At 41.5% G+C, this 27417-nt stretch overlaps 2 protein-coding genes across 4 annotated transcripts in view; both read left to right on the top strand.

Moving 5' to 3' along the window:
• The first annotated feature begins 746 nt into the window (after positions 1–746).
• Positions 747–6830, top strand: socs1b (suppressor of cytokine signaling 1b). 3 transcript variants are annotated; one of them, XM_030740922.1, is made up of 4 exons: positions 747–1177; positions 2897–3237; positions 4717–4904; positions 5026–6830. In XM_030740922.1, the coding sequence occupies exons 2-4, from the start codon at positions 3019–3021 to the stop codon at positions 5348–5350; spliced, it is 732 nt and encodes a 243-aa protein (XP_030596782.1). In that variant the 5' UTR covers positions 747–1177; positions 2897–3018; the 3' UTR covers positions 5351–6830. The 3 variants fall into 3 exon arrangements, with proteins under 3 accessions (XP_030596782.1, XP_030596774.1, XP_030596766.1); XM_030740914.1 differs by having other exon boundaries at positions 2824–3237; XM_030740906.1 differs by having other exon boundaries at positions 747–3237.
• Positions 6831–10999: 4169 nt separating this feature from the next.
• LOC115786117 (caskin-1) overlaps positions 11000–27417 on the top strand; it is a 47809-nt gene continuing 31391 nt past the window's right edge. The window contains exons 1-3 of the mRNA XM_030738164.1: positions 11000–11542; positions 21329–21380; positions 23031–23128. Of these exons, the coding sequence (XP_030594024.1) occupies positions 11449–11542; positions 21329–21380; positions 23031–23128 (244 nt within the window). The 5' untranslated portion in view covers positions 11000–11448. The remainder of the gene's footprint in view (positions 11543–21328; positions 21381–23030; positions 23129–27417) is intronic.

Below are 27417 nucleotides of genomic sequence, written 5' to 3'. Positions count from 1 at the left end.
AATTGCAGTCCTTCAAGCGTGCATTTAAGCAATAATTGTTACAGGACGCCAACAGAAAAAAAAACAATTATAAATCAAATAAATCCTTACCTAAACTTTTACACCAGGCACCTGTGGTGCTGCTGCTGCTGCATCACTGAGGCCTTTACTTCAGTGGATATTGAAATGCGTGATGTTTACACGTATGTTTGACCCTCTCTCACTGTGTCACAAATATAAAACTAAAAGGAAAATATGTTCTTGCCATACTGATGACAGGGTGCATTCTCCTCCAACAGTACAGTGCTTTCAGACATATATGGCTATGAGCTGAGTTGAGTTGGGAGGTTTTATTGTCATTTCAGATATATACAAGCACATATTGAAACAAAACAATGTTCCTCCAGGGAGCAGGGTGCAACACAGAACTACAAGTACAGTACAGTGTACAGTGCAGATACACAGTACAATAAATACAGAAAAGTTCCTATTCTAAAAACTAATAGAAGAAGAAGGCAGGACTATGGATGGTCTACATTGATATACATTTAGCAGCATTTCTTATCAAAATTAATGTGTTGAAACTATGTCTGTGATCTGACTTTGCAAGAGCAAAAACATCAGCCGTGATGCTGTTATATAGTTTTATTTATATATATATATATATATATATATATATATATATATATATATATATATATATATATATATATATATATATATATATATATATATATATATTTTAGCGGCGGCGTTCATCATGAATGTATTTGAACTCAAAAGTTAAGCGCATTTCAAATTCAGTGTGTGTACACCCTGCGCGCGCACACACACACACACAAAAATGCACACACACTGCTGTGAGATCACATGATTTCAAGGAATCTGGAGACTGAAGTGAAAGTGAAAGTACAGCCGGGAACACCTGAACCCAATAGTTTTGCGTCTGCGCGTTTGAAAGGCAGATTTGGGGGTGGGGGGACGGGTGAACCACCCGGTTCTGGGCTTATTCGGTATTCCAAAAAAAACCGGCTTTAATTACAGTATAGCAAAAGCCGCGTATCCGCAGCCCCGCCTTCTTTTTTTCAAACCGAAAGTATGTTATTTCGTATCAAAGGAGCTGCGACCTTCTGGGGGCGAGAAGCTGACTGCAGCTCTCTGCTGTTAGGAACCAACCAGCCTGTGTCCGCTGCGGCATGTAAGTAAGCTTCATTATTCCTTAGTTTACCCTCTCACTGCTCTCTGAAGCTGAAATTGGGCTCATATTGGAAGAATCCAAACAAATTGAAAAATCAAGATGTCGTTTTTCCGTTAAGTGTGGGATGTTAATGACAAGCGTTTCCAATATTGTTGCATTGAATCCCATCAATTCCAGTGTGTCATGATGAAATCCACCCCCTCCCTATTAAATAAATCTGTTTTTACAACACCATGCATTTTTTTTTTTTTTGGTTCAACTTTCCGTGCAGCCTTTGTCCACCTTTGCTAAATACTTTTGCAGCTTTTCGTAATTTAAAACCTTTTTTGCAGCATTTGCTGTTATATCCTAACTCTAGGACTCTGTCTTTGAAACTCCTCAGTCCCTGTAAGGTGCTGTTTCAGACCTCCAGCTCTGATTCATTTATTTTTTATTTTACCCATTACCCCCTTAGAATAAAGTAACGCTGTGTGATTGCCCTGCACCGCTGCTCAAGCACTGTGGCTGTGAAAACCTCTGAAATGAAACTTAAACATCATTGTCACCGTTTCTTTTCTTCTTCTTCTTCTTTTTTTTTTTTTTTGCGTTTTGTGATGTAATGCACAAAAAATATCAGCAGAATTATTTGTATTTATACACTGTGTACAACTGTGTAACGTTGGTGAGAGAATGGCCTCTATAAGCTCATTACAAATACTAATGAGAAAAAAAAATCAAATATACTCGGTGTGATATTTATACACTCTGAGGACAAAAAATGATTTTAAGTATTAAAAGTTACAAATACACTACTCACTGCTTAGTATAAACTATACTAGTTATAAAATATCATTAAAACATACTTAATTTAAAGTTTTTGCATGTTTTTCAATATTTTATTGTTTTGTTGTGTTTATTTCATTTGTTTTTAATTCTGCACAGGAGGGTTGTCGAAACACTTTTTTTTTTTTTTCTTTTTTTTTTTTATGAAAACCACCAAATTTGCATTTTGTATGCTAACTGGAATATTCTTACCTCACTCTTCAGAGGAAATCAAGTTTTTTTTTTAAACTCTTCTTAGTCTGGCTTGATTGAGAAAGTGAAAGCTTTCAGCCATCATCAGTTGAGTTGTATCCACCCTCACCAATGGTTGGTAACACACAAATAAGTGGTTACTGAAAGACATACACCCTCTCTAAAGCCAAAGATATGTTTCAGCTTATCATTTGCTTGATTTCCCTGCAGCTTTATCACTCTAAGAGCTCTTAAAACAAACAAAAAACCAATTTTACAATTTACAATTTATCACCTAACAGCTTTTTAGCAGCTACAAAGCCTCAGGAGTTAGTGGTCACCAAAAACAGAGCTAACTAGAGCAACTAGAAGTGCATACCTTCCCCAGCCCAAATTTTCTATGTGACGATACTACGCTGCAATAGACACCACCCAATGTTGTAAAACTGTAAAATATGACTTTATATTTTTATTTAAAAATTGAGATCCACATGAAGAGATGACGGCATAAAAACGTGTAAACCACAAAATGAATAATGACTATGCCACTGTCAGATTTTTAAATAATCAGAGGAAACTGGTAAATAATGAGAGTTTACGTGCTTATGCTCATGTGAAATACAGTGGATTAAACAAGTCCCTCTGTCTTTCAGCTCATCAGTGTTTTCAGTGACGACAGAGCGGCACTTCCTATGTAGAGCTGATAAATCTTGATTAAATTCTCAGCAGCATGGCATCTCAAAGAGGACTGAGCAACAGATGACCGGCCAGGAAGAAGTAAGTGATGGCGGATCTGCCAGTGAAAAGTGGAGCAACAGGTGGTCAAGGAGAGGATTCTTCTGTGTAGAATGGTCAGAGACAATCTTAATAGAGTGGTAGTACAGAGCCCACAACAGAACCACGCAGCTGAAACACAGAACCCGAGCGAACCCTCTGAAGAACATCCGGGCCCCAAATGGGAACAGAGCCCAGACGAGGAGAAACCGGAGAGCACAGAGCTGAGACAGCGGCGGCTGGATTTACTGCGTTGGTTCAAAGACAACACTAAGGAAGAGGCTGATTTCTGGGTTAGTGTTCAGAACTTAATCACTGCTCATTTTACTGCTTCAGGATACTAATTTTGTGTCTTTATTGACTATTGGATCATAATCATTGATGCGCTAATGTGCAAGCATAACTTTAATTCTGCAGCTTTTAACTGCTTTATATTCTGCTGGGAACTTTTTGATTATAGATATTTTATTAATCATAACTAGCAGCTACAGCTATCAAACATATACAGTGTGTGTGTGGGGGGGCACATGCAATATAGGTATTAAATTTAAATGTAATACATTTAGAAAGAAGTTTAGCTGTAAAGAACAAGTACTTCTGAAATGTGTACTTGCACAGCCTTTTCTGATAATTATGACTACATTTGAAAAATTGAAACTACAAATGACCCCAAAACTTTATTTTCTAAACTGTTGCCACAATAAAACCTGAAGGATACGACTCATTACTGGAGATAAACTGTTATAAACTGCTTAGAAAACAACGCAACACTCCCCATCAGAAGATCCCTGTGGCTGCTACAGTGTTAGTGTTTGCGCGCATGCCTCAGTTTATCAGCGAACTTTGAACCCTAACATAGAGCCTATTTATAGTACTGGTAGAGCTCTTACAATGCTATCATCCATGGAGTACAGCCTCTCTCAAAGCAAACTTTCCGAGTGTCTTCATGGATACGAAAATGTTAGAATAAAATTAAAAATATCAAATATGAAATAATGCGGTTGATTGTGAAGGAGCCAAAGTATCGAGCTCACATTGAGAAAGTGAAAGAAGTCTCCGTGGTGCTGCAATCCTCACTGTACTTTTTAATGTTTATTATGTAAGAGTTCACGTGATAATATAGCCTTCAGTAAAGTGGATTTAAAGTAAAGCATTACGCTTACTTCCAACTCTTTTTAAAATTTTATTTCATTAACAGACTCAACTAAAGAGTTCCTGCATGATTCACAGTTCAAAATAATACTTATTCTTCTTATAGTCGGCTTTAATGCAGCCCTTCACTTTCTCTTTAAGCCAGCTTTCTTCTAATTGGTTGCTCCTCACAAACAAAAGAGCACCAGGACGGTGGGGCTGCAGTGCCCTCAGCTCCCGCTGTATGACCATATTAGGACATCCGCTCTCATTGAAGCCATACAAAAGCGAGAATCAAAGAAACTGTGAGCCCGAGTATTTACAGCAGTGTAAAGCCTGAGCTTTTGGTTTTGTGTGGAGTGCTTGTTACACGCACTGATGTCATTATCTAAAATGCTGGCCCTGTTTAATAGGAAGAAAAGCAACACAGGCAATCTATTATTTAGCCTGAAAGGCAAAGCTGAGGACAAGAAAAGTGCAGCGATCATTTTATTTAATCAGATTAGGAGCTGTTTTCTGTGAGCAGTCAAATCTCCAGTGTATCATCTGCAATAAATAGCCTGCAACCAGCAGAGCACTTTGATTTATGAATGTTGTATGTCACGATGACTGGCCACTTCTGATATCTTTTCTCGCTGCAGCCAGCGACCGGAGCTGATGTCGACAGCGTTCCCACACACCTCCGTCCTTTCACCAGTGAAGCAGAGTATAAACTAGTGAAAAGTACTTATCACCAGCTTCTGCACAGTGGTTACTACTGGGGACCAATGACAATGGAAGAAGCACATGAAATACTCAGACATGCTCCAGCTGGAACCTTCCTTATCAGGTAGTTTTTCTCTTGATTTGCAGTTTTTTGTTTTTTTTAAAATGCCATTAAAGCTAAACCAGTGCACTCCATCTAATTTACCTTTACCCATCTTTCACGTAAAACACCTGTGCTGTTGCAGAGACAGCGGCCAGCCAGATGTTTTCTTCACTCTGAGTTACCAAAGCGATGACGGCCCGACAAGCATTCGTGTACAGCTGAACAAGCTGCTCTTCAGTCTTTATGGAAGCCAGAGGACTTTTGCTTCACTCTTTGCTCTGCTGACTTACTACACCAGCTCGGGCTGTAAGCTGACAGTGCCCTACCGCAAGCAGCGCCCAGAGCGCCTGAAACAGATGTGCAGGAGGGCCTTTGTACGTGCGTTTGGAGCAGAAAGCATAAGTAAATTACCCAGACTCAACACGCAAGTTAAAGGCTATGTTCATGCGTACCCTCACTCAATATAGAGACACACCTGTGTACGAAGTGCCAGTCTCTGTGTCAAGAGGTTGTGTTATTGTAAGTAAAAAGAATGTTCTTCATTTTGCAAAAATAAATTATGCATTTTTTTTTTTTTTTTTTGTATTATAAATGAGAGATGACACAAGCATGATGAAAAATCCCTGCAGTGACTGCCATGCATGAGATGATTGTACAGGCCAGCGAGTAGAAAGAAGTAACAACAGGAGACAGAAATGTCTGTAACAGGTTATTCAGTTCAGTTAGCTGTAGCACAAATGGTACTCCTGGAGTTTGTTGTGAAGTTATTTGCACACCTTCTGGTAATGTTGTGTTTTGCAGATTTCACTTGGCGTGTTTTTTATCGTTGTGTTTTTTTATGTACTGTCAGAAGTCACCGGTTAATATTTATGCAACTCAAATTTTAAACAATTTCTCTGTAAATGCTGCACCACTGCCTTTACAATGACATATCAGGTTGTTTTGTCTATGGTATAACTGCATCGGTTACAAGCCACAAGCTCATGAATGTAAGGACAAACCTGTCGTGAAAATCCACTTGGGGTGAAGGTGTCTGGCTCGGTTCTTCTTTCGCTTTGTTTGTGCCAGCAATTACACTTTCTGTCCTGCGACTTCATTATCTCCTCATCTCTGCACAAAAGTGCTGTTTGTTTGGTAACATTTGCTTAATTATCTCAATATCTTGATACAAGCAGGGTTCTTTTGCTGTGCACAAAGGGGAAAATATTTCATTTTCAATAGAGAACAAGGGATTCTAACCACTAAATTGGTGTTATGATTCATATAATTTGCAGTTAATGGGATCCAGCTATTCCGCCTGTCTCGTGCAGTGCTCAGCCTGACTTCAGACCTTTTATGAAGCTGTAGATGTAGTTTTCCCATTAGAGGTGGAAGCCTCTTCTTTTGTTATCTCACAGTAATAGGATCGCTCCATCTATAGCTGATCTTAGATTCTGTAGTCTCTTCAAAAAAAAAGAAAAGAAAAAAATGCATGTACTCTGTTTGTCTATTCATTTGTTGCTGGTTTCCCCCCACCTGCTGTCAAGGGGGTTGCCGAGAACAGCTAAACAGAGCAGCAAAGTTGGTCATGACTGAATGTGGGTTTGTCACTAATGAGTATTTCATGTGGACATATGAATTTTTTTTTATGTACAAGTATTCATTAATGTACACAGCACATAATTATTTGAAAATCCATGTGGTAATGTGGTGGTGTGTTCTGATGTCTTGTTTGAGTTGAATAAATTTTTTATGAAGCTAAGGCTTAATTACTGTCCAGAGAAAGCAGCTGCCTAACTTCAGACTTTCAGGGATCCCTCAGTCCCTTTGGTTGGGTCACAAATAGTAAATAAAGGGAAGTACAAATCAGTCCCATTTTATTTGTAGCCATTGTAACAGTGTTGGTCTGCCTGTACACCACCATCTCAACAGCTAAACTGATGGTGCTGTATGCAGGGGTGAAAGTAAGCCAGTACAGTCCAGTACTGCGTACCACTAAAAGGTTCTGTGTCGGTACGTAGTACCTGGAAGAGTGCGAGCGGGTGTCTGCTGAAAAGCCGTCATTCAGAACCAGTCACGGCTGCACTTTGGGTCAGAATAGATCCGCTAGCAATAAGCAGTCTAAAACACGACTTAATCCAGGGCTCTTCAACTCCAGGCCTCGAGAGCCCCTGTCCTGCAGGTTTTAGATGTGTCCCTGCTCCAACACACCTGAATCAAATGGCTGAATTACCTCCTCAGTATGCAGTCAAGTTCTCCAGAGTCCTGCTAATGACTTCTATATTTGACTCAGGTGTGTTTTTATATATATATATATATATATATATATATATATATATATATATATATATATACACATACATACAGAGAGAGAGAGAGTGAGAGAGAGATACATGGTTTTTGTCACAGTACTACGTTCACCCCTGGCTGTGTGTATGCACATTGCTCAACTTCAGGACACTGGGACACAACTCTCTTTTTCATATCTGGATACAGTGCATGTTCTCAAATGCACTTCTACTTTATTGTATTGTGATTAATAAGAACAAACCTCGGTAGGATCATTAATGTTCCTTGCAAGATTGTGTATGACGCAGTCCGTCACTTATTCATTAGCCGGCGGTGCGTGGGAAAGGCCAGGCAATCATCACGGATGTACAGACAGGGCTACAATCAAAATGTGATTGAAGTGCAGAATTTCAGATTTAATTTAAGGGGTTTCAAAGTATTATAGCCATTTTTTTATAGACAGCCTCCGCGTTTTCAGAGGCTCATAAGTAATCGGACAATTGACTGACGAGCACTTTCATGGCCCCGGTGAGGCCTGTTCTCTCGCTTTTTCATGACAGATAAAGCTGATGTTGAATTTGCATTTGGTTGCTGTTCACTGGAACCCTCAATATGAGGTCCAAAGAGACATCGTAGGAGGTGAAGGAGGTTAAGATTATTCTGGTTTTTCAGCTTATCAGAGAGACAACAAAACCTTTAGGAGTGGCCATATCAACAATCTGGTATACCCACCCAGTGATATGACAGTATAGCAATGTTAAACAAAAGAAAATGTCTTCAGTTTTTATTGTTGTCATTGCTGTTCAAGGAGTGTGCCTTCCTTCATGTTTTCTTTACGCAAACAGTTGACCTACAGTGAATAACTATGCGAATAACTTAAACAATGGCTGTAAAAAAAAAAAAATGTAATTGGAAAGTGAAAGCAAAAAAAAAACAAGTATCTGATAACACTTACACACCAGTCTCCAGGCAAGAGTCTGGTGTTTATGTGCTGCCCCGAATCAACCTAATTTGTAAACCGGACCTTTTCTTTTTACTTTTAAAGTGCAAATGACACATATTCCAGAAATGGGTCATTTCAGATGGTAGGAACAAAAGATCAATATGTTGGCTTCAATGGAAAACTTGTTTTTTTTAAAAAATGTTGATTTTAATTTCTTTTCTATAGCGGTTGCATCGATCAGACAAAAAGATGATCTCTGAACGCATGACTGACTAACTGCATGCAATTTTAACCAAGCTGATACTGTGTGGGTGGATGAATTGGGGCCCACAGCTTATTTGGACTCTGCATCCTGTTTTGTGGGTTAGTCCCGTCCTGTATAAAGCTGACTTTCAACTGAAAAGCTTTTTGTTGATTCATTCAGATAAGCATTGTGTACACGATGCGCAGTGAAAGCATGCGCATACACACATTATAGATTTTTTTTTTAAGTCTTCCATCATCTGTTCCACTTCCTGTCCTAAATCTGACTGGCAGTGTCCCCTTTAGACTAAATTAGCCCTGCACCAGGGACACACACATATCCACACTTTTCTGGTCCTCAAATTATCTTTGTCTCATTAACCTTAAACAGGTTGATGTAAAAACCACTACTTATGTGACACATATAAAGGCAAGGCAAGGGGAATTTATTGTTGAACCGCTTCCAACAACAATGCAAGATAAAGAGCTTTTTATAAAAGGGTCATTAAGGAAAGACAGCATATATAAGTAACACTAGAAAGCCATGCAGAGGCCTTTAGAGGCTTTTAAAAAGCACTACAGGTTTAGAATAGCACCAGCTGCTACGTCAGTGAGTTCCACTAGTGAGACCACAACCACTGGAAAACAACCCCATAAATTTATATGACAATTATATAGATGCCGTATGGGAGAGATGCTTATGTCTGTGGGCAGGCACATCGGTGGCCCTGGACTTCCGAGGCTGGAGCCCCTGATGTTTTCTGAATAGCTCATCTCACAAAGGAAATGTTTATTAAAGGGCAACTGTATCCAGGCATCAATTTGTCACATCTGAAACACCTCAATCTCTGCTTGACCATCCTACCCTAATTATAGTACAATCTGAAATTTGTTAATGTGTTCAAATAATAAGGGGTTGACCCAGTGTATCAAATACATTGATAAATACGCGATCATTACATCAAGAGAGATTTGGATCATTTAATTGGCACTTGATAACTTATATTTAGGAGAGAGAACAGAAGGAGAGGGCAGAGGAGACGAAGAGTGCAGTAGATCGATGAGACGCCAAAAGGAAAGGCGGAGAAGAGGTGAGCATCAAAAAGACCAGACAGAGGTGACAAAGGGTAAAAGAGGCCATTATGGCACAACAGAAGCAGGAACTACAACACCAGGGGTGGAAAAGTTAAAAAAAAAGAACCAACACTATCAACATATCAGCATACAATCTTGCATACCACTGCTTCATCAACATCATGGTTTTAATACTGCTGATTAAAGCAAAAAAGAAAATTGCACTGATTCTTTATTTCAGTATCATTCTGTGAAAGACAGCCTAACACACTGTCATGGCTCAACCTGATAGATCCAAAACAAACAACCAGGAGAATGCTCAAGGTTTATTTATACAAATCTGAAAATGGATGAATTTGCTAAGGGCGGAGGAAACTCAGTCTGAACAACGCTGGAAACAGGAGCGATGTCTGTAAAAAAGGGGAAAAAACGTCTGTGACTGCGGAGCCAGGTGAAATAACAGAGATAGTGATGAAAACGTGGATCTTTACATTACGTGCAGATGAGCAACGTAGTGAGACAAGTCCAAATGCAGAGAGCAGATCCAGAATAGGTGGAGAGTGGGCAGGCAGGAGACCGCAGCAGCAAAACAAGCAGGTTGGCCAATAAGTAAAGATGGTATCTCCCCAAACGGTGAGCCGGGTCCTCTAACGAACTCCGTGGAGGACTGAACGAACTGGCGGAGAATGACTGCCCCAGCTGGTCCTTTAATACCTTGCAGTTAATAAGCCGATCACCCCCAGGTGTGAACTCCAGCAACCTAGAAGGTGAACAGACTGATGAAACATAACCCCTCCTACCAGCCCGGCACCATGACACACACCTGACTTCCACCTTCAGGTAGCGGCCAGTGTCTGACATTTTACATTAATTTACTACCAAATAGAGTAAATAACTTTAAAGTTGTAGTTGCTGAGTAAAAATCCAAAAGATTTCAGGGCAGGGCTAAGCCCCCACTGTTTCAAGGTCCTACCAACACCCCTGTCTGTGTGACAGGGCCACAAAGTGGGAAGAGGCCACGCTCTCCTACTTCTGTACTTCTGTTTGAATAAGGCAGACCTGCTAAATCAAAACTACCTTTGTCATAGTCCCTGTTAGGAGGTGTTTTCCAGGCCACATTGTATTATGATGACACACAGAGTTGTAAACAGAGTGAAACAATGAAAACAATTCCAGCCTTGTTGTCAATGAATTGTTCTTTGAATGAAACAAAGTTTCCAAATAACGCAGCAGCACAGCTCCAGGGGTGACTGATGCTAAGTTTAGTCGTTATTATTTTAATACACTGTTGGGTTTGCTGTCGAATATCTACTGTGTGTCCTGTGTGGTAGCGGTCCGCGCTATGAGTACACCTCTTTCATTTTTATTACAGTGCCAAATGACCTTTCCTGGTCATCTGGTGACCCTAAGGGGGGGGGGCATATCCCTCAGGGGTTATGGTAACTGGAGTGGCACGCGCGCATGTAGTATTTATTTATGTAATGCCATCTGTAACTGTGACCGCAAGTGTGTGTGCGCGCGCGCTGGATCTGGCACGAGCCGGTCCAGCACCGAGGCGGCGACAGCGGTCACACGTTAAACATCAGCCACCCGTGCATGTTATTCTGGGGGATTGGGGGGGGCTCGTGCGATTTCAGCTGTGCGGGCTTGACCCAACAGACAGGAGGGCGCTCGAGCTCCACCATTTTCACGCACGGCACGCACGTCGACCCGGTGAAATCGTCACGCTGATAGGATCTGTGGAATCTGTCGCGAGTGTGCTTGCGCGGTTGGAGAGCATCCTGACAGAGCGCGAGGTCAGTGGTAATCGGTGTGGGTCTGCAGAAGGCTTTGGCGTGGAGGTGTGGGGTGTGCTAGAGAGCGACTTGCGCTGGACTCCTGGCCGAATCGGAGCATCCCATTCCCGGCTGCATCCATCCCTCCGCGCCTCAGCTCCAGCGGGAGGCCGGGAGCGGCGGCAGGATGTAGCAGCGGATTAGCGGCGGAGAGAGGGGCGCTCAGAGGAAGAGAGCGGGACCGCGGCAGGACGGAGGGGACATGGGGAAGGACCAGGAGCTGCTCCAGGCCGTGAAGACCGAGGACTTGCTGACAGCTCAGCGGCTTCTACAGAGACCACGGCCAGGGAAAGCCAGTCAGTATCCATCCATCCCCCCTGTCGCTGTGTCTGTCACTCACACACACACACACACACACACACACACACACACACACACACACACACACACACACACACACACACACACACACACACAGCCCGTCATTATCAGGTCAGGACAGTGCAGGCTAAATCTGATGTGATGCCATTTAGCCTAAATGTTGCACTGTGCGTATTTGTGTGTGCACGCGTGTGTGTGTTTGTGCTATGACGTTGAGTTTGTGGTAGTGATGACGTTGCACATGTGTGAGAACAGTCATCAGGATGTAATCTGAAATTAGGAGCGCTTGTCACCCCATTTCCCACAACTGATTTTTTTTCTGTGTATCTGTGTGTGCCTGCACGCGCACGCGCACGTGACGATGATGATGATGGTGTGTGCGCGCGTGTGTGTGTGTGTGTGCATGACTGCGTGCGTGCGTGCGCATGTGAGATAGAAAGGTGGAAAGTAGGTACGCACGAAGGCCCTACACTGCTCTCGGGACAAGGGGATTATTGGTGTGTGAAGACGCCAGATGTTAGTGGTAATAATGTGAAGATCGTACACGTGCAGACATTTGCATGCGCGCACATATGTGACGCTAAAACATGCATGTGCACGGGTGCCTAACATGGAGTCAGCTGGGACTTGAGGTGATAATTAGATTTCAATTACAGCGTTGAAACATCTCTCCTCCTCTGCCGTTTCACCATAAGACCCCTCTCAGCGCCTCTGCTTCTCCTCTCACCTAATTTCCTCTGCTCTGGGTTCTTCTAGCCTCTCCTCTCCCCGTGTTTCGTCTTGTCTTCTCTCATATCATCTCTTGTCTTCTACACTCCTGTGTTTTCTCTGTCTCTACCCCCTTTTCTCCCACTGACTCTTCTCTCTGAACATTTTCCTCTCTTCTGTATCTTTCCTGTCACCTGTTTTTCTTCTCATCTATCCCCTCTACTATACCCTAATTTTTCCTTCATGCCTCTTTTCCCCGTTTCCTCCTCACTCCTCTCCTCTCATCCTACCTCTGTCACTCATGTTGCTACCTCTCTCAGCACCCTGCACCCAGTCTCTGCACTCCTTTTCCCCTCGTTTATGCTCCTCCTCTTTCTTCCATGTCCCTCTCCTGCCCTGTCCTTTCCTCTCCTCTCGTGCATCGTTTGTCTCTGAACATTCCATCAGTGCCATGGAAAAGAAAAATGCTTCTCCTCAAATGCCAAAACAGATCAGCCCTGAGTGCCCAGTCCACTGCACATTGACAAAGAGAAAGAGAGAGGGAGAGCTGGGTGGGAAGTGGATGAGGGTGAGGAGGAGGTTTAGCGTGTGAGCATGCAGGACAGAAGAAGTGAAATGTTGAGATATGGATGCAGCGAGGTCAAGAGACAGGACGTGTTGGAGGGAGGTTAAAGAGCCTGTGTGTGTGTGTGTGTGTGTGTGTGTGTGTGTGTGTGTGTGTGTGTGTGTGTGTGTGTGTGTGTGTGTGTGTGTGTGTGTGTGTGTGTGTGTGTGTGTGTGTGTTTGAAATCCAGGTTTATGTTTGAATAATTAAACAGGATGCCAGGTTTCTCTGCTGGAGAATTGTTGCTTTCCCAAACACACTCTGACACACCCCAAACACACAGTTACAGGCAGGCACACGGAGAGACACACTCGACACGTCGGGTGTTAGTCATGTGCCTGGGTGCGTTTGTATTATTAATAGTATGCTAATGAGGTTAAGAGCAGCACTGTGGCAGGTTAAGGGGAGGTTTGCTGTGGTGGTTGTTTGCTCAGCTGAACTGTCACAAATTGGTGTTGTGGATTAAAGGAGCTGCCCACCAGAAAAAGGACACCTCCCCACCAAAAAAACCCATTCTGCAAATAGCTGTTTGCACACATGCACCACATCCCTGAACTTTCCTAGACTTTACCCAATTTAAGCAGAAGTGAGAGCTCAAACATTACCGCGGCCGTTTGTCCTGTCCTGTGATATCTCACTGTGCCAGTGTGAGAACAGTGCAGGTAAATTTTTTTTTTGATAAATTCACAGTGGGTGTCCTGTCCCACTTCCTGCACTCTCTATCCAGGCATCTCCCTACTTAAACTGCACGGGGTGTTTCAAGTAGTGAGAAAGCATCTAAATCACACCATTTCCTGCTGTGTGCTACACGTGGGAAATTCTGGAAAATATCCAGAGCTGATTCTCCTGACATTTTTCCGCATTCATGTATAACAACGTGACATGTGAATGAGTAAAAAGGTGGTGCAACTATTAAAAAAAAAAAGATCCACTTTGAATTTTAGTGAAATGAAGGTCAGCACGATAACACAGCTAACTCATTTGACTGCTGGATGAGACCCACTTCACTGTCTTCCCTTTAGATTTCTAGTCATTAGTCAACATTTTGAAGTAATCGGCTCGGTCTTCAGTGAAAGCTCTCTTGTGTTTGCTCCTTCAGCCAACAGCAGAACATTTGGTGTGCTTTGCTGACATTTCAGAGTTGGAGGTAACAGAAGCAGCTCTAGTGGGTAAATAGAAATGACTGACTGTGAGGCAGCTGCTTATTCTCTGTTTGAGGGCTGCCAGACTGGCGGCCAGGCGAGCATTGTGCCACTGTGTTACATAGTGACATAGATACGGAATGAGAGAAACGGCTGGACTGCTAACAAGTTGTTAGACATAGTTTAAAAGAGATGTTTTTGTAGGGAGACAGTAACTCCCTTCGGAGTGAACTTTTACTTTCACAAAAAGCTGCATAACTTATAGAGTAAGACTGGAGGAAGAGTGAGTACCCAGAAGGAAAACCCACTGTAAAGATGAGTTTAGGTTAAGGATTAGAAGTGATGTAGCAGAGAGACGTACCGCTCAGTTGGACTTGATTGTATTAGTTTTGCAACACCAGAAGAGAGAATCCTGACAAATTTAAGGCGCTTTAAGGCAAATTTCCTCTGCTTTGGACAATAGTGTTTTTCTAATTCTGTTTCTAACACAAGACCGCCTCAAAGTTACTCTCTTTTTGGGAGCTCAACTAAAAACAGCTGTATCTCTCTCTTCACCTTTGGGTTAAACATTTAATAATATTTTCACATACAAGGGATGTCACAAAAGCCTAGACAGCCTAGCCTAAATAGAAATACCAGTACCAGTGGAGTTACACAATGGGATCCCGCGTAGTTAAACATAAAGTCTTTTACAAAAAAGTCAATTAAAATCACTGCTGTGGCAGTGGGTGACCATTTATTTAAAATGGTAATGTCATATTTTGTTGATAGGACACAGACTGAAATGTTAGCCAAAATGGTAGCAAATGCAAACCTTTGGGCTTGTGGAACATAGCTGCAATGCTGGCTGACTCAAAACAGACAAAAAACAAGTTAACATTTATTTCAGGATAAAAAAAAAGTACTTCCATACCTGACACTTTATTATCAGCGAATCGGGGCGGAGCCATCGCGGCAGCCAATCTAATGCACCTGTACTCTTTGCTCTGCTTGTGGGTTAGCTTCTGCTTCTGCAGCACATAATGATAGATAACACAGGAAGAGAGAACCACAAGACCAGGCCGTGGAGGTTCACATCACACTTTTGGTTTCTGTTTCACAGCTGTTAGACCACTATCTGACACAGATACAGCAGCTGTTAGACCTGCTGGTTTATTGGTTAATTAACCCATATCTATGGTAAATGTGTATGTATATCATGAAAAACCAACTTGATCTTTGGGTTAAAGGTTCTCTTTTTTCCTATACCATGTACTGATGACTAAGATTAATAAATTAAAGTGGATTAATGATAACACTGGTGTGATTCTCATGAAAATCTTGTGACAAAACCAAAAGTTCCTCTTCCCACTGAAGATACACGTCTTTAAAAACTGGTCACAAATGTTTAGCTTCATTTTTTTTAGAAGCCTCTACAATTTCCCAACAGCTGGACAGTTTTCACTTAACGTGACTCAAACGAGAGTAAAGGGCGCATCTGTTGGTGAATATTCGCTGAGATTAATAAACATTTGGCGCTCCAGTCAGCATTTCCAGGAACAACAGAGATGTATGTGGCGCTGACTCGAATAAGCTACAGAGGGCTTGCTCAGTGTAATAAAGTAACATGTCATCCATTGCAGCAGCGTGCTACGCTGATAGATTTTCAATCATTCTGGGGCAAAGCTGGAGTTCGGGCTGTGGCTGCACGGAAAAATAGTAGACTCATTGTTGGTTGTCGTTGTTGTATTTGTATAATGAGAAATAATCGATAATGAGAAAACTCTAGCATACCACCTTGGTCTTTAAGTGTGTAGTCCAGATGCAATTACAGGACTCTCGGTTTCTTGTTACAGATCGATCAAAAGTTTATTCTGAATCTTTAGAGTCTGAATGAATCACTTCAGATAAAAGAGACATTCAGTCTCACTTTAAAGGAGATGACGTTAAAACTAGTGCCTGCTCACACAAGGCATAGTCCTAAACCATTTGGTAATGGTTTTATTATCTCTGGCTCAGCTGAAGTAAAGCTCTTTATCTTAGAGATATGAGAACATCCTTATCGTAACTGTATCTCTTTTATGTTGTTGTAGCGATCCACTGAAATGGTCTTTATTGATGATCCGAGAACACTGACCATTTTCTCTTTCTTTTTTCTTTTTTTTTGGCACAGCTTATAGCAGTTTGTAAGATCTCATATTCCCATTTCATCACGTGAACACCTTTAATAGATGAGCCGGTGAGAAACACTGTAGCGAATATATTTTATTTTATTAGTTTGTTTACTCAAGAACAACAGGTGGTAATTACATTAAAACACTTTCTCTTCATCCCAACCTTCAGAAAAGGTGTGGACTAAAAGAAGGTAAAGCTGTAATCTCAGTGGTGTCATGTTAATAGTAGCTATGGCTAGTTAGACTGTAGGAACTGTGATTGTTCACTATTATATGGTCAAAATTATTAAGCCATTAAGTAATTAATTTTGCAGGATAATCATCAAGGAAATTGATGATTATCAAGGAAATTATCAAGAGTTAAGCACGTTAACTGAATGCACATTCAGTGGTTTTTCTTCCTTGATGATAGACAGAAATGTACAGATGGGTAACAAATGAAAGATGAAGCATGAACCCTTGACCCTTGGTGGCTCCAGTGTGGTTTTGGGGTCATTTTGCTGGGATGATTTGGGTCCACTTGTCCAATTAAATGGAATGGTCACTGCAAATCTGGAGTAATCATGAAGGGGCTCACCGAATATTAAAATTATGTGAATGATGTGATAGAGTGAAACTAAAAGTCAAGTTCTTTCAAGATTATGGCTGTTTTTTGGTTTGTCTTTTTGGTTAGGTTAGAACAGTATGTGACGTGACGATCCTTTGCCTTTCAAACAGTCTGTGTTCTCCAGGTTTCTCCAGCTTTTCATAGTCTTGGCAGGTAGGTTGTCTCTGCATCTTTAAGAGCTCACCACAGGTTTTAGATCATCTAAGCGCCCTCCATCTCTACAAGGTCCGTGATGTTTGCGTCTCTGTGGGGTCCGTACTCTTATTGTTTTGGTTGCTAAAGGCAGTTCTTAAGGACTCTGGTTATATATTTGGGGTTGTTCTTGAGTTATGGAATGAGTTTACTGAACGCTCCTGTTGCATTGTGACACCCCTCCCAATTTTTCACAGGGGTACTAGGCCTACCTTGACAGACAGTTGACTGACATGGGATTGTCAGTTTGTCAGTAACTCACTTGGGCCTTGCTGTCTTCAGTAAAGTGAAAAAGAAAGTTTCTAACCGGACTCAGTGCAGTCGTGGGAAAAAGCTAAGTACACTCCATGATTTGGTAGCTTGTCAAACCACTTGTAGCAGCAATAACTAATCATTTTCTATATAGTACTAGTAGAGGAATTTTGAACAACTCTTCTTTACAACGTTGATTCAGTTAATTGAGGTTTGCAAGCACTTATTTATGCACAGCTATCTTAAGGCCCCACCACAGCAGTTCAGTCATGTTGAGGTCTGGACTTTGACCATTGCAACAACAGCACCGTTTTTTTCTTTTTCAGTTATTCTGTTGTAGATTGACTGCTGTGCTTGGTATCTTTGACCTGTTGCATGACCCAATTTCAGCCAAGCTTTAGCTGTCAGACAGATGGCCTCCCATTTGACCCTAGAATACTTTGGTATGCAGAGGAGTTCACGGTCAACTCAATGACTTCAAGGTGCCCAGATACTGTGGCTGCAAAATAAGCCCAAATCATCACCCCTCCTTCCCTGTGCTTGACAGTTGATGAGGTGTTTATGTTGGGTTTGGTTTTCACCAAATGTGCTGCTGTGCCAGACATCTCCAAGCCATGCTGCCATGTTTTTTGACAGAGAAGAGGCTTTTTCTCGGTAACCCTTCCAAACAAACAATACTTCATACTTGTTCAGTCTTTTATTAATTGTACTATCATGAACTTTAACATTTAACATGATAACTGGAGCCTGTAGAAGCTGAGGTATAGCTCTCGGGTTTTAGTTTCTATGAGCATTGCACAGTCTGACCTTGGGGTCATTTTGCTGGGATGTCCACTACTGGGAAGACTGTGATATTGTATTAAGACACACCTGAATGCTCCAGACCAGCAAACTGCCAAAATGTCTTTTTTCTTTTTTTTTTTTTAAACCTTTATTTTACCAGGTAAAATGTTTGAGAACCAGTTCTCATTTACAAACATGACCTGGCACTTGCAAGTACATCAAGTACATTTGATTAGCAGCATTTGGCTGCTGCGTACCCTCTCAATCCCCATGGAACATTAAGGGTGTTCTTACCACAGGACTGCATAGATTTCTGTGAAAACTCATGACTGCATGTTCTGTGACAGGCTGCTGACCTGTGCAGAAAATACATGGACGTATGCTGTTCAAGTGTTCACTATCTTCCATCAGTATAATTTGGTGCTTTTGTTAGTTTATTTAGTACGTTTAATTTGAGTGGACTCCTCACCACCACTTACCTCGAGCCAGTGTGTGACAGCATGATGCGTGGGACTAAAGTGCCTCTAAGTTTTGCACTTTACTCTAGTGCATGCTCCTTTTCTGAATATGGCCCTATTGCACTAGCATGCTTGCTAACTGTCATTTAGATACTGTAGTGATAATTTCATACATTTTTAGGCTGTCAGCATATTGTGACCCTGACTCGAGTCACTTTTAACATATGTGTGCAGCAGTCTGAAATCTGTGCTGGCATTTGTTGTAGGCTACATGTTACCCCGAAAAGTCTAAATGCGTGATGACAGGCAAGGTCAGAGGTGATGGAAACAGGACTTTAGAACATCTGTGGTAATGAGAACCCCAGAGAAACCCCTTTGCTTCACCTCTCCTGAGGTTTGGGAATCTGCTCTGTTACAGTCGAGGCTGATTTTCAGTCCTACTTGGTTGTGTGTGCTCTCAGTTAAAAGTGAAGGCTTTCAAAGTAAAAATGAATGAGCTGCAGTTACAAATTGAGGGAGATGTTTCACAATAATATCATAGCATTATCATTGTAATCCCTGCCAAATGACTGACAGTCTCTGAGAATGGCACATCGAGGCATTACCATGGTAACCTGGGGCTCAGTTGCGATGTTACGACAAAATAAATTATCGTAAAAATACGAACCCTCATCCAAGGACTCCATCAGAGAAAGATTATGGCAGCGCTCTCAAACAAGCAGTTCATCCGAGGGCAGGAAAATCCTTTCATTCAAAATTTAATTTATCAAATCAAGTCACTGATACAGTTTGTGGCTTAGTTACTGGGTTAGGACTGACATAAGTGAGTTTGAAGATGAAAGCCTGTTTTGAGAGCAGCTCTTAAAACCAAAGAAAAGCTTTTTGAGGGCAGAGTGATACCCCATCTTCAGTCAGCTGCATTTGATTAGATACAAATCCTGGTTGTGAGTTTGAGGGGAAGCACCTCGTGTGTTTCTGTTTGATATGGCTGCGGTCTGTATGGGGGTTCATGCGGCTCTGTGGTAGTCTGATGGTGACACAGTTAACTGCACTCATTGATTCATCAGCTGGGGGAAGGGATACTTCTTATTTTTAATCCAAAATAGATATGGGGGAACCAGCACTTCCATAAAACGCACACGCGCACACACACAAGCGTGCGCATGCACACATGCACACAGGAACATGATGTCAGCTGCACTGTAAACAGAAATAGCAGAACTACCAATCAGCACGCGCTCTTTAGCAAATTACAGGGAAAATTAGAGTGTGAGAGTAGGATGAAGGGATGAAGTGCAGCTAGAGCTGCAGGGAGAGGGAAGAGCTTTTCCCCAGATTACAGCACAGCTACAGATTATGGCCCGTGGATTATGAGGGTTTGACCAAACCCAAAAAAAAAAAAAATAGTGGATTCAGAAAGACAAACAAGTTGTTTTTTCTGTGTGCTTTCAGACTGTCTGGTGGTGGTTATGTGAATGTTTCCTTTCTGCGATCTGGTGCCTTCATCTCTAACACTCACATGTGCACATTTACACAATCGAGCACGTGCTCTACACCCAAAATTACGATAAATATATACAGAGCGCGATAACGTCACTCTAAATATGCATAGATTGATTTGTTAATTAATTAGTCAACCTAGAAAAAAAATGATTTTTTTAAAACCACCTAATTTTAATTTTCTTTGGGGGAAAAAAAAGGATTTAGACCATTGTTCAGCCCAAACAAGAGACGTTAAGAGGTCACCTTGGATTCTGATGAATTGCGATGGGGCATTTGTAAGTACTAGTGCAGAGCCCGTTCAGAGAGAGTGTAACAAGGTTTTTTTTTTTTTTTATAGACACAATTTATGAATGTCCCCTAAACATGCCACATGGAGGCAATCATAAAGTTACCATTTTAAAAAGAGCACAGCTATAAGGATAGACTCACTGAATGTGTGTGCATGTGTGTGTGTGTGTGTATGTGTGTGTGTATGTGTGTGTGTGAGTGAGTGTCTGTGCCAGTTCAAAACATAGCTTTACAGAGTGAACAGATTGTGGATTGCAGCTTTCCTGAGAACTGCTCATCCAAACTACACGAGCAAATGACAGAAGTAATCACAGGAAACCAAAGATTTTATATATATATATATATATATATATATATATATATATATATATATATATATATATATATATATATATAAGAATACACTATATCTTTTATGTTTATATATATATATATATATATATATAAGAATACACTATATCTTTTATGTTTATATATATATATATATATATATATAAGAATACACTATATCTTTTATGTTTATATATATATATATATATATATATATATATATATATATATATATATATATAAACATAAAAGATATAGTGTATTCTTGTCTTTAAGTATCAGACCATTGGAGTGACATTCTGTACATGTGATTACTTTTGGACCAGCTTTCCTTTTATTCACCACTTCAAAGGCATGTCTGAGGGTTAATACTCAGGACAGTTTTAGGATCAAGCCACAGTTGCTCCCTGCTGCCTTAATGATAGCTAAACAGAGCTAGTGTGACTATCAGGTAATTGCTAATAGTCAAACAGCTAACTTCAACGTGTGCGCCGGCCATGTTAACATTTATGATAACTGTTTAATACTAAAGTGCTCTTGAGAGCTTTGATGACCTTTGGTAAGTCTTCATATGAGCTGAGCACCGTGAATGTCTCGGCAGTGCTCCTACCTGGCTGCAGCTGCTGTGTAAAGTTGGGCCAGTGCTGCTAACTTTTCTGTAAGAAAGGTTGCTAGGGGTTTTACTTTTTTTTTACTTTTACTTTTAATTTACTTTTACTTTGCTCCCTGTTTCCCTTTCAGAGCTTCTCGGAGCAGCAAAGCGGGTGAATGTCAACATCCAGGATGCAGATGGGTGAGGGATAACAAATGTTCCACTTCACCTCCTCCTGATCCTGCTATTTACTCTATCATTACACTTCTTTCTTCATCACTACAGTTTCCTCCCATCGTTCATATTAACCTGTTTCTTTGTTCAGGGGCCTGAAAAGGCTTACAACAGTATCATTAATCAGAGTGCGTAATAATAACTACATAATTGAATCCTGAGAACTGCTCTTGTGTCCTCAGATTTGGGGCAGTGGTTGCTCAGCTTGAGAACCGCCCCCCTAATTTAGAAGTATCAAACTAAATCAGTTGTATGAGCCGCACCTGTAAACATACTGAATAATAACATGTAAAAAAAAAAAAAAAACTTTAAATTTTTCCCTTTTTTATGACAAAAGAAGTACATATTGAAAATGTTCACATGAGCCACCCATTTGGATGAAGGATGAGCTGCTGATAGGATGGCATCGCTGCTCAGTTTAAACATATTTCTTCTGGCTTATGGGACCATCTTACTTGCAAAGAATCAGACCTCTGGCTCATTCATCAACCCTCATTTTGTGGTCCGTGCTTAAACACGAGGCTTCCTGGTCCAAAACACCATTGTCAGTCCATAATTTTTATACTTTTTAAAGCCATCCAGTGGGTCAGAGTGGATCGTGTGGTGGGCTGCCTCTGGCCAGGAGACCTGTGTCATAATTGAAAACCCTGCTTCACCATCCATATGAAATAATCATATAAGGCTGCTAATTTTAAAACGGATTTTAGCTCACATCCAAACTAATGTGGAACCTGTGAGCTAGGATCACAAATTAGATGTTGCTTCATTTTAAGATGTCAGTTAAAACATGTCATATCTTCCCGATACGAGACAGGAGACAGGGATCCTGAGAAAAACACACCAGAAAAAATTCTAATGCTGGTGGGGGTTTTCTGTAGCCGATCCATGTTGTGAACATGGATCTAACTAACTGTGGCAAACCAATAAAAAAATCTTTAAACAGTCAATAAACTAGCGATCATTATTACTGTACACATTATCTCCTGCTTAAATCTGTTTTTGAATCATAGGAGTGTAGCCAGCTGAAGACCACAGATCTGACTGTAATTATCACCTTCAAGCAAATCCAACATTTCTCAGCTCCTAATTTGCTCAGAAATATTCCCTTATCAGTGCTGAGTGTTCAACTATGGATTTTGGCTATATTTAGCTCCATGATTGGTTAAGCTTTTTGTGTGCACATGCTTGGTTTACGACTGCATTCTGTTCGACTCCATCAGATAACGAAGATCTTTTTATGATGTTGATTGGATTCAGATAATTGGACTCAGCTTCTTGTGTAAGGACTGATGAGTCGTTGATTTGACTCCAGGGCCCGGCTCTTATGTTCACCACAGATCCATTAGACTCACGCACACACACACACACACACACACACACACACACACACACACACACACAGTTGCCCTGTGTGTACACTCAACTCTGGGGGAGAGAGATTGCTTATTAATGGAAGTAGGTCACCTCCACCCCCCCACCCCCACCCTCCCGTCATCACATAGAGCTGTGGGGCGGAGCAGCTGTACGCTGAAGATTACTTCAGCAAAGTTGTGCTCAGGTTTTACACTATGCATTTGAATATGTGTATTTTTATACATAATCTGTGTCTGTGTGAAGGCTGTCACCGCTGCATCATGCTGCTCTGAGTGGTAACAAGGAGATGATCTCTCTGCTGTTGGAGGCCCAGGCAGCAGTGGATATCAAAGACCATAAAGGTAAAAATGCACACAGGCTTTCACGGTGTCACTGGGACTTGCTGTGTTACCACGAAATAAGGCACAAAACACACATGGCTGCGTAGAAAAAGCCAAAAAACAAATGGTGATTTCCGGCTTTCCCTGTGTGACAAATAATACCGGCTTATGTAATAAAAGGTGAGCTTGCTGGAAATGCAATTTTGTCTGTGGCGTGTATTTATGAGGAGCGACAGACTTGTTTGCAAAGTCAACAATAGAAAACAGAAGAAGGAAAGCTCCATGGCTGCAGGAGTGAGAGCCAAGTGGAAGCAGAGCAGAGAATATCTCGATCCCGCACTGGCAGATTCAAGGAGGGAGAAGAAGAAGAAGAAATCTCAGGGCAGATGGGTGTTATAATCCCTCCAGGATGTTGGCCTACTGTCTCTGCACTTTCAGTCATGCCCAGTGCGTCTCTAAATAGACTTGCCAGGCTTCTTTTGGTGACCCTACTGCTTTCAGGGGTGTGATTTTACGGAGGCACCAGGGGAGCCACATAACATTCATTCAGTATGAAATTGTGAGCACTGGAATGACTGGAGTGGGCATGTGGCATGTTATTTCCACACATTATAGGGGTTTGGGGGAGTGGTTAGTGTTTATCCCAGCCAACTGTGGGACACCCTGGACAGGTCAGATAGTGCATCACAGAGAGAAAGGCCAATCACATACTCTCACATCCACATCTGCAGCCAGTTTAGAATCACCAGTTAACCAACAGTGCATGTCTGTGGGCTATGGCAGGAAGCCAGAGTACCCGCAGACACAGGGAGGAAAATGCAGACTCCTGAGCCCAAAGTAAAATCTTCAAATGCCTTATTTTGTCTCGGCAATAGTCCACATCCCGGTGATTATAATTTTACTGCCATACATGAAAAAGAAAAGTATAAAACATCCTCAGATTAGCAGCTAGAATAAGAAGATGCTTTAACATTTTTCCTAAAAAAAAAAAAGGGTTAATGATCTATCAGAATAGCAGCCAATTAATTAATCAACTTATTGTTAAAGTTTTTCTGCAAATAGGTGTTTGGTAACTGTATACCTTGTTTATTTAAGGAGTGATAATAGTCAAGGTTGTGTGAGATTTAAGATTTGTCCCTCAAACAGATGCAACTAGCCAACTGTGTATTGGAGAGAACTGTTTTCTGTGTTAGGAAAACATATTTCTGCAAGATGCCAGCTAAAGTTTCCTGACCTCGACATCCTGTAAGCTTTTACTCTGGAACTTTATCATGTTTTTAGAGAAAATATAAACATGAAATGGGGCGAGGGACTATGTGTTTACCAGTTTTGCCAGAATAATCATGGGAACACAACTGAGGGTATTTCCAAATGAAAGAAAGTAGGGGGTGTCTCCTCACAGATCTGGACCCACTGCACCAGTGTAGGGTCTCTCAGTGGGTCCAAGGATTTCATTGCAAAACCTGGCAGTCAGAGTGTCGTTGCCTAGCCTGTAGAAGTCTGTGTGTCCTTCCATGGATATGCCTCCCCAGATCATCACTGACCCACCACCAAACCGGTCATGCCGAACGATGTTACAGGCAGCATGATGCTCTCCACGGCTTCTTGACACCCCTTCACATCTACATGTGCTTAGGGTGAAGCTGCGAAAAGCACAGGGCACCAGTGGTGGACCTGCCAATTCTGATATTCTATGGCAAATGCCAATCAGGCTCCATAGGGCCAGGCAGTGTGCACAGGGCCCACTAGAGGATGTCGGGCCCTCAGGCCACCTCCATGAAGTCTATTTCTGATTGTTTGGTCAGAGACAATCACACCAGTGGCCTGCTGAAGGTCATTTTGTAGAGCTCCAGTAGTGCTCACCGTGTTCCTCCTTGCACAAAGGAGCAGATACCGGTACTGCTGATGGGTTAAAGACCTTTTACAGCCCTGTCCAGCTCTTCTAGAGTAACTGCCTGTCTCCTGGAATCTCCTCCTCTTCTTGAGACTGTTCTGGGAGACACAGCAAACCTTCTGGCAATGGCACATATTGATGTGGCATCCTGGCCTGCTACTGGCCAACCGGACTACTTGTGCAACCTCTGTAGGGTCCAGGTATTACCTCATGCTACCATGCTACCACTGACCCTAGTCAAATGAAAACTAGTGAAAAAACAGTCAGAAAAGATGAGGAGAAAAGAAATGTCAGTGTCCTCCACCTGTAAAACCATTCCTGTTTGGGGGGTTGTCTCATTGTTGCCCCTCTAGTGCACCTGTTGCTAATTTCATGAACACCAAAGTAGCTGAAACTGATTAACAACCCCCTCTGCTACTTAACTGACCAGATCAACTGTTTATCCAATTCAGGATTGCAGGGAGTGCTGGAGCACATCCCTATCCAGCCATAAGACAAGAGGTGGTATACACTCTGGAAAAATCACCAGTCTATCACAGGGTTAACATTGTGAAGAAAAAAAAAACAGTCCAATGATTTGCAAATTATTTTAGCCCTATATTTTACTGACAATAGTACAATGACATTATCGCAAATGTTTTCAGTGAGTGACAGGTCTGGACTGCAGCAAGATAGTTTCATATTTTGCTCTAAAACCTGCATATACTATTCAGCATTGGTGGTGCCCTCAGAAATAAAATCTTTATCAGAGAATAGTTAAAGAGCCATCAACACTGCTGGCTTTTGGACTGTGTATGGTCCCTCTTCTGTTTAGCTCAGAGGACATAGCATCCATGATTTCCAGAAGGGACTTAAAAGCTTGGATTTGTTGAAGACCACAGAGCAGTTTTCAAATTTGCCTCAGGTGCAAAGACGGTAGCTGCATTTGAGGGTCTTTGTTCATTTTTTCCCCCTTGAATACTAAAATTTTACCTGAACTGTGTTATTCAGAAGTGTTCCTGAGCCCATGCAGTAATTTCATCTACACAATAAGATCTGTTATTAGTGCATTGCGGCCCAAAGATCATGGCCGTTAGAGATGGCTTTCAGCTTTGCCCCTTGAGTAAAGACATTCTCTAATATATTTTAATGGCATTGTGTACTGTGACACATTCGCTTCTTTTCTGGTGCATGTGATTAACCTAAAAAAAATAATAATGAGCCACATTACTCCTACTTAATCTCTTTTTAGCTTAGTCTTATCAAAACACAATTAATGGTTAAAATTGGAAAACACACCACCACCTTCTAAAATAAAAAACACTATTAATAAAATACACGATGCTCCACGTCAGTCACAGTTTCACAGCATTCAAGACAGGATTATACTCGTTCTTTGTAGGACTTTTGAAATAGAACCCCTGAACTGATTCAGTGTCCATTACATCAAGCATTTCCGCTGAGTTGCTCGATTTTGCTCTTACCCCTACACAGTCTGCGCTTTTCATGCCCAATCATCTTTGAGGCTGTGTGGTAGTAATTTACCCTCAAATCTCTTCAGATAGCCAGGCTTTAGATTCTGTAACTCCTGCAGCTGCTGTGCCTCTTTATCCTGCCAGCACCTATCCTCTGACTCAGGCCTCTCTCATGCCAGCTGAGGCTGGAGGGGCCTCTTTATTCAGCTCAATGGCGTGGCTCATCTCTAGTGTCAAGACTGGAGGTCTTGGTTTGCTGCCATGAGAAACATGCTCACTGCTTCTTGAAGCCACTGCTGCAAAGTGGTGTTTGATGTCTTCTGGTTAGAGGCACCGATAATGAATCCGCACTGATGTTTTGCACTGCGGTTCAGCAAAACTTGGCTTCACCTTGCATTTTGTGCACAGCTCTGGGTGTGGGTTGCATTGTGCAGTTCACTCCAAGGGTTTCTTGGGGCTATATAAAAAAACCGGTGGGGCTTTTCTTGCCCTTTGTGATCAAAGTGTTTGTCTTTAACATCCCGTGAGGATGCTGCTTGGACAAACAGTAACTCCTGGGTCACAAAGGGTCATAAGGATGTCAGCCACAGTAACATTGCATTTCCACAAGGGATAGTGAAAATCTGTTGCTACAGTAAGATAGATAGTACAAATATGTTATTTGTAGGCTATTCAGATTAGGGCGGCAGCTATCAGGGATGATGTTGTTACTTTGTCATTTACTCCACTGACTGTTTTTTTTTTTTTTTTTCAATTGCTTTACTGATCATGGTTAATTTTCTCTCAATCCACTAATTGGTTAAGCTCTCCTAATAACTAATGCTAACAGGCACATTAGAGTGAATTAGCAATGAGAACATTTAATAATTAAGTTCAGTGATTACTCTGTAACATCAGTACTAGAGATATTTTTCTCTGCTTGGTATCTATTGGCAAACTAATTTGCTTGTAAAGAAAAATTG

The sequence above is a fragment of the Archocentrus centrarchus genome, chromosome 1 (genome assembly GCF_007364275.1).
Source record: "Archocentrus centrarchus isolate MPI-CPG fArcCen1 chromosome 1, fArcCen1, whole genome shotgun sequence".
In the NCBI taxonomy this organism is placed as follows: Eukaryota; Metazoa; Chordata; class Actinopteri; order Cichliformes; family Cichlidae; genus Archocentrus; species Archocentrus centrarchus.
This window is presented reverse-complemented; position numbering and strand designations above follow the sequence as displayed.

What these genes read in the sequence shown, in the direction of transcription:
- socs1b (XM_030740922.1), top strand. Translation starts at nt 3,019, where the DNA reads ATGGTCAGAGACAATCTTAATAGAGTGGTAGTACAGAGCCCACAACAG. An exon ending in AGGAAGAGGCTGATTTCTGG is followed by an intron (nt 3,238 to 4,716) that starts GTTAGTGTTCAG and finishes TTCTCGCTGCAG; the next exon opens with CCAGCGACCGGAGCTGATGT. An exon ending in GCTGGAACCTTCCTTATCAG is followed by an intron (nt 4,905 to 5,025) that starts GTAGTTTTTCTC and finishes GTGCTGTTGCAG; the next exon opens with AGACAGCGGCCAGCCAGATG.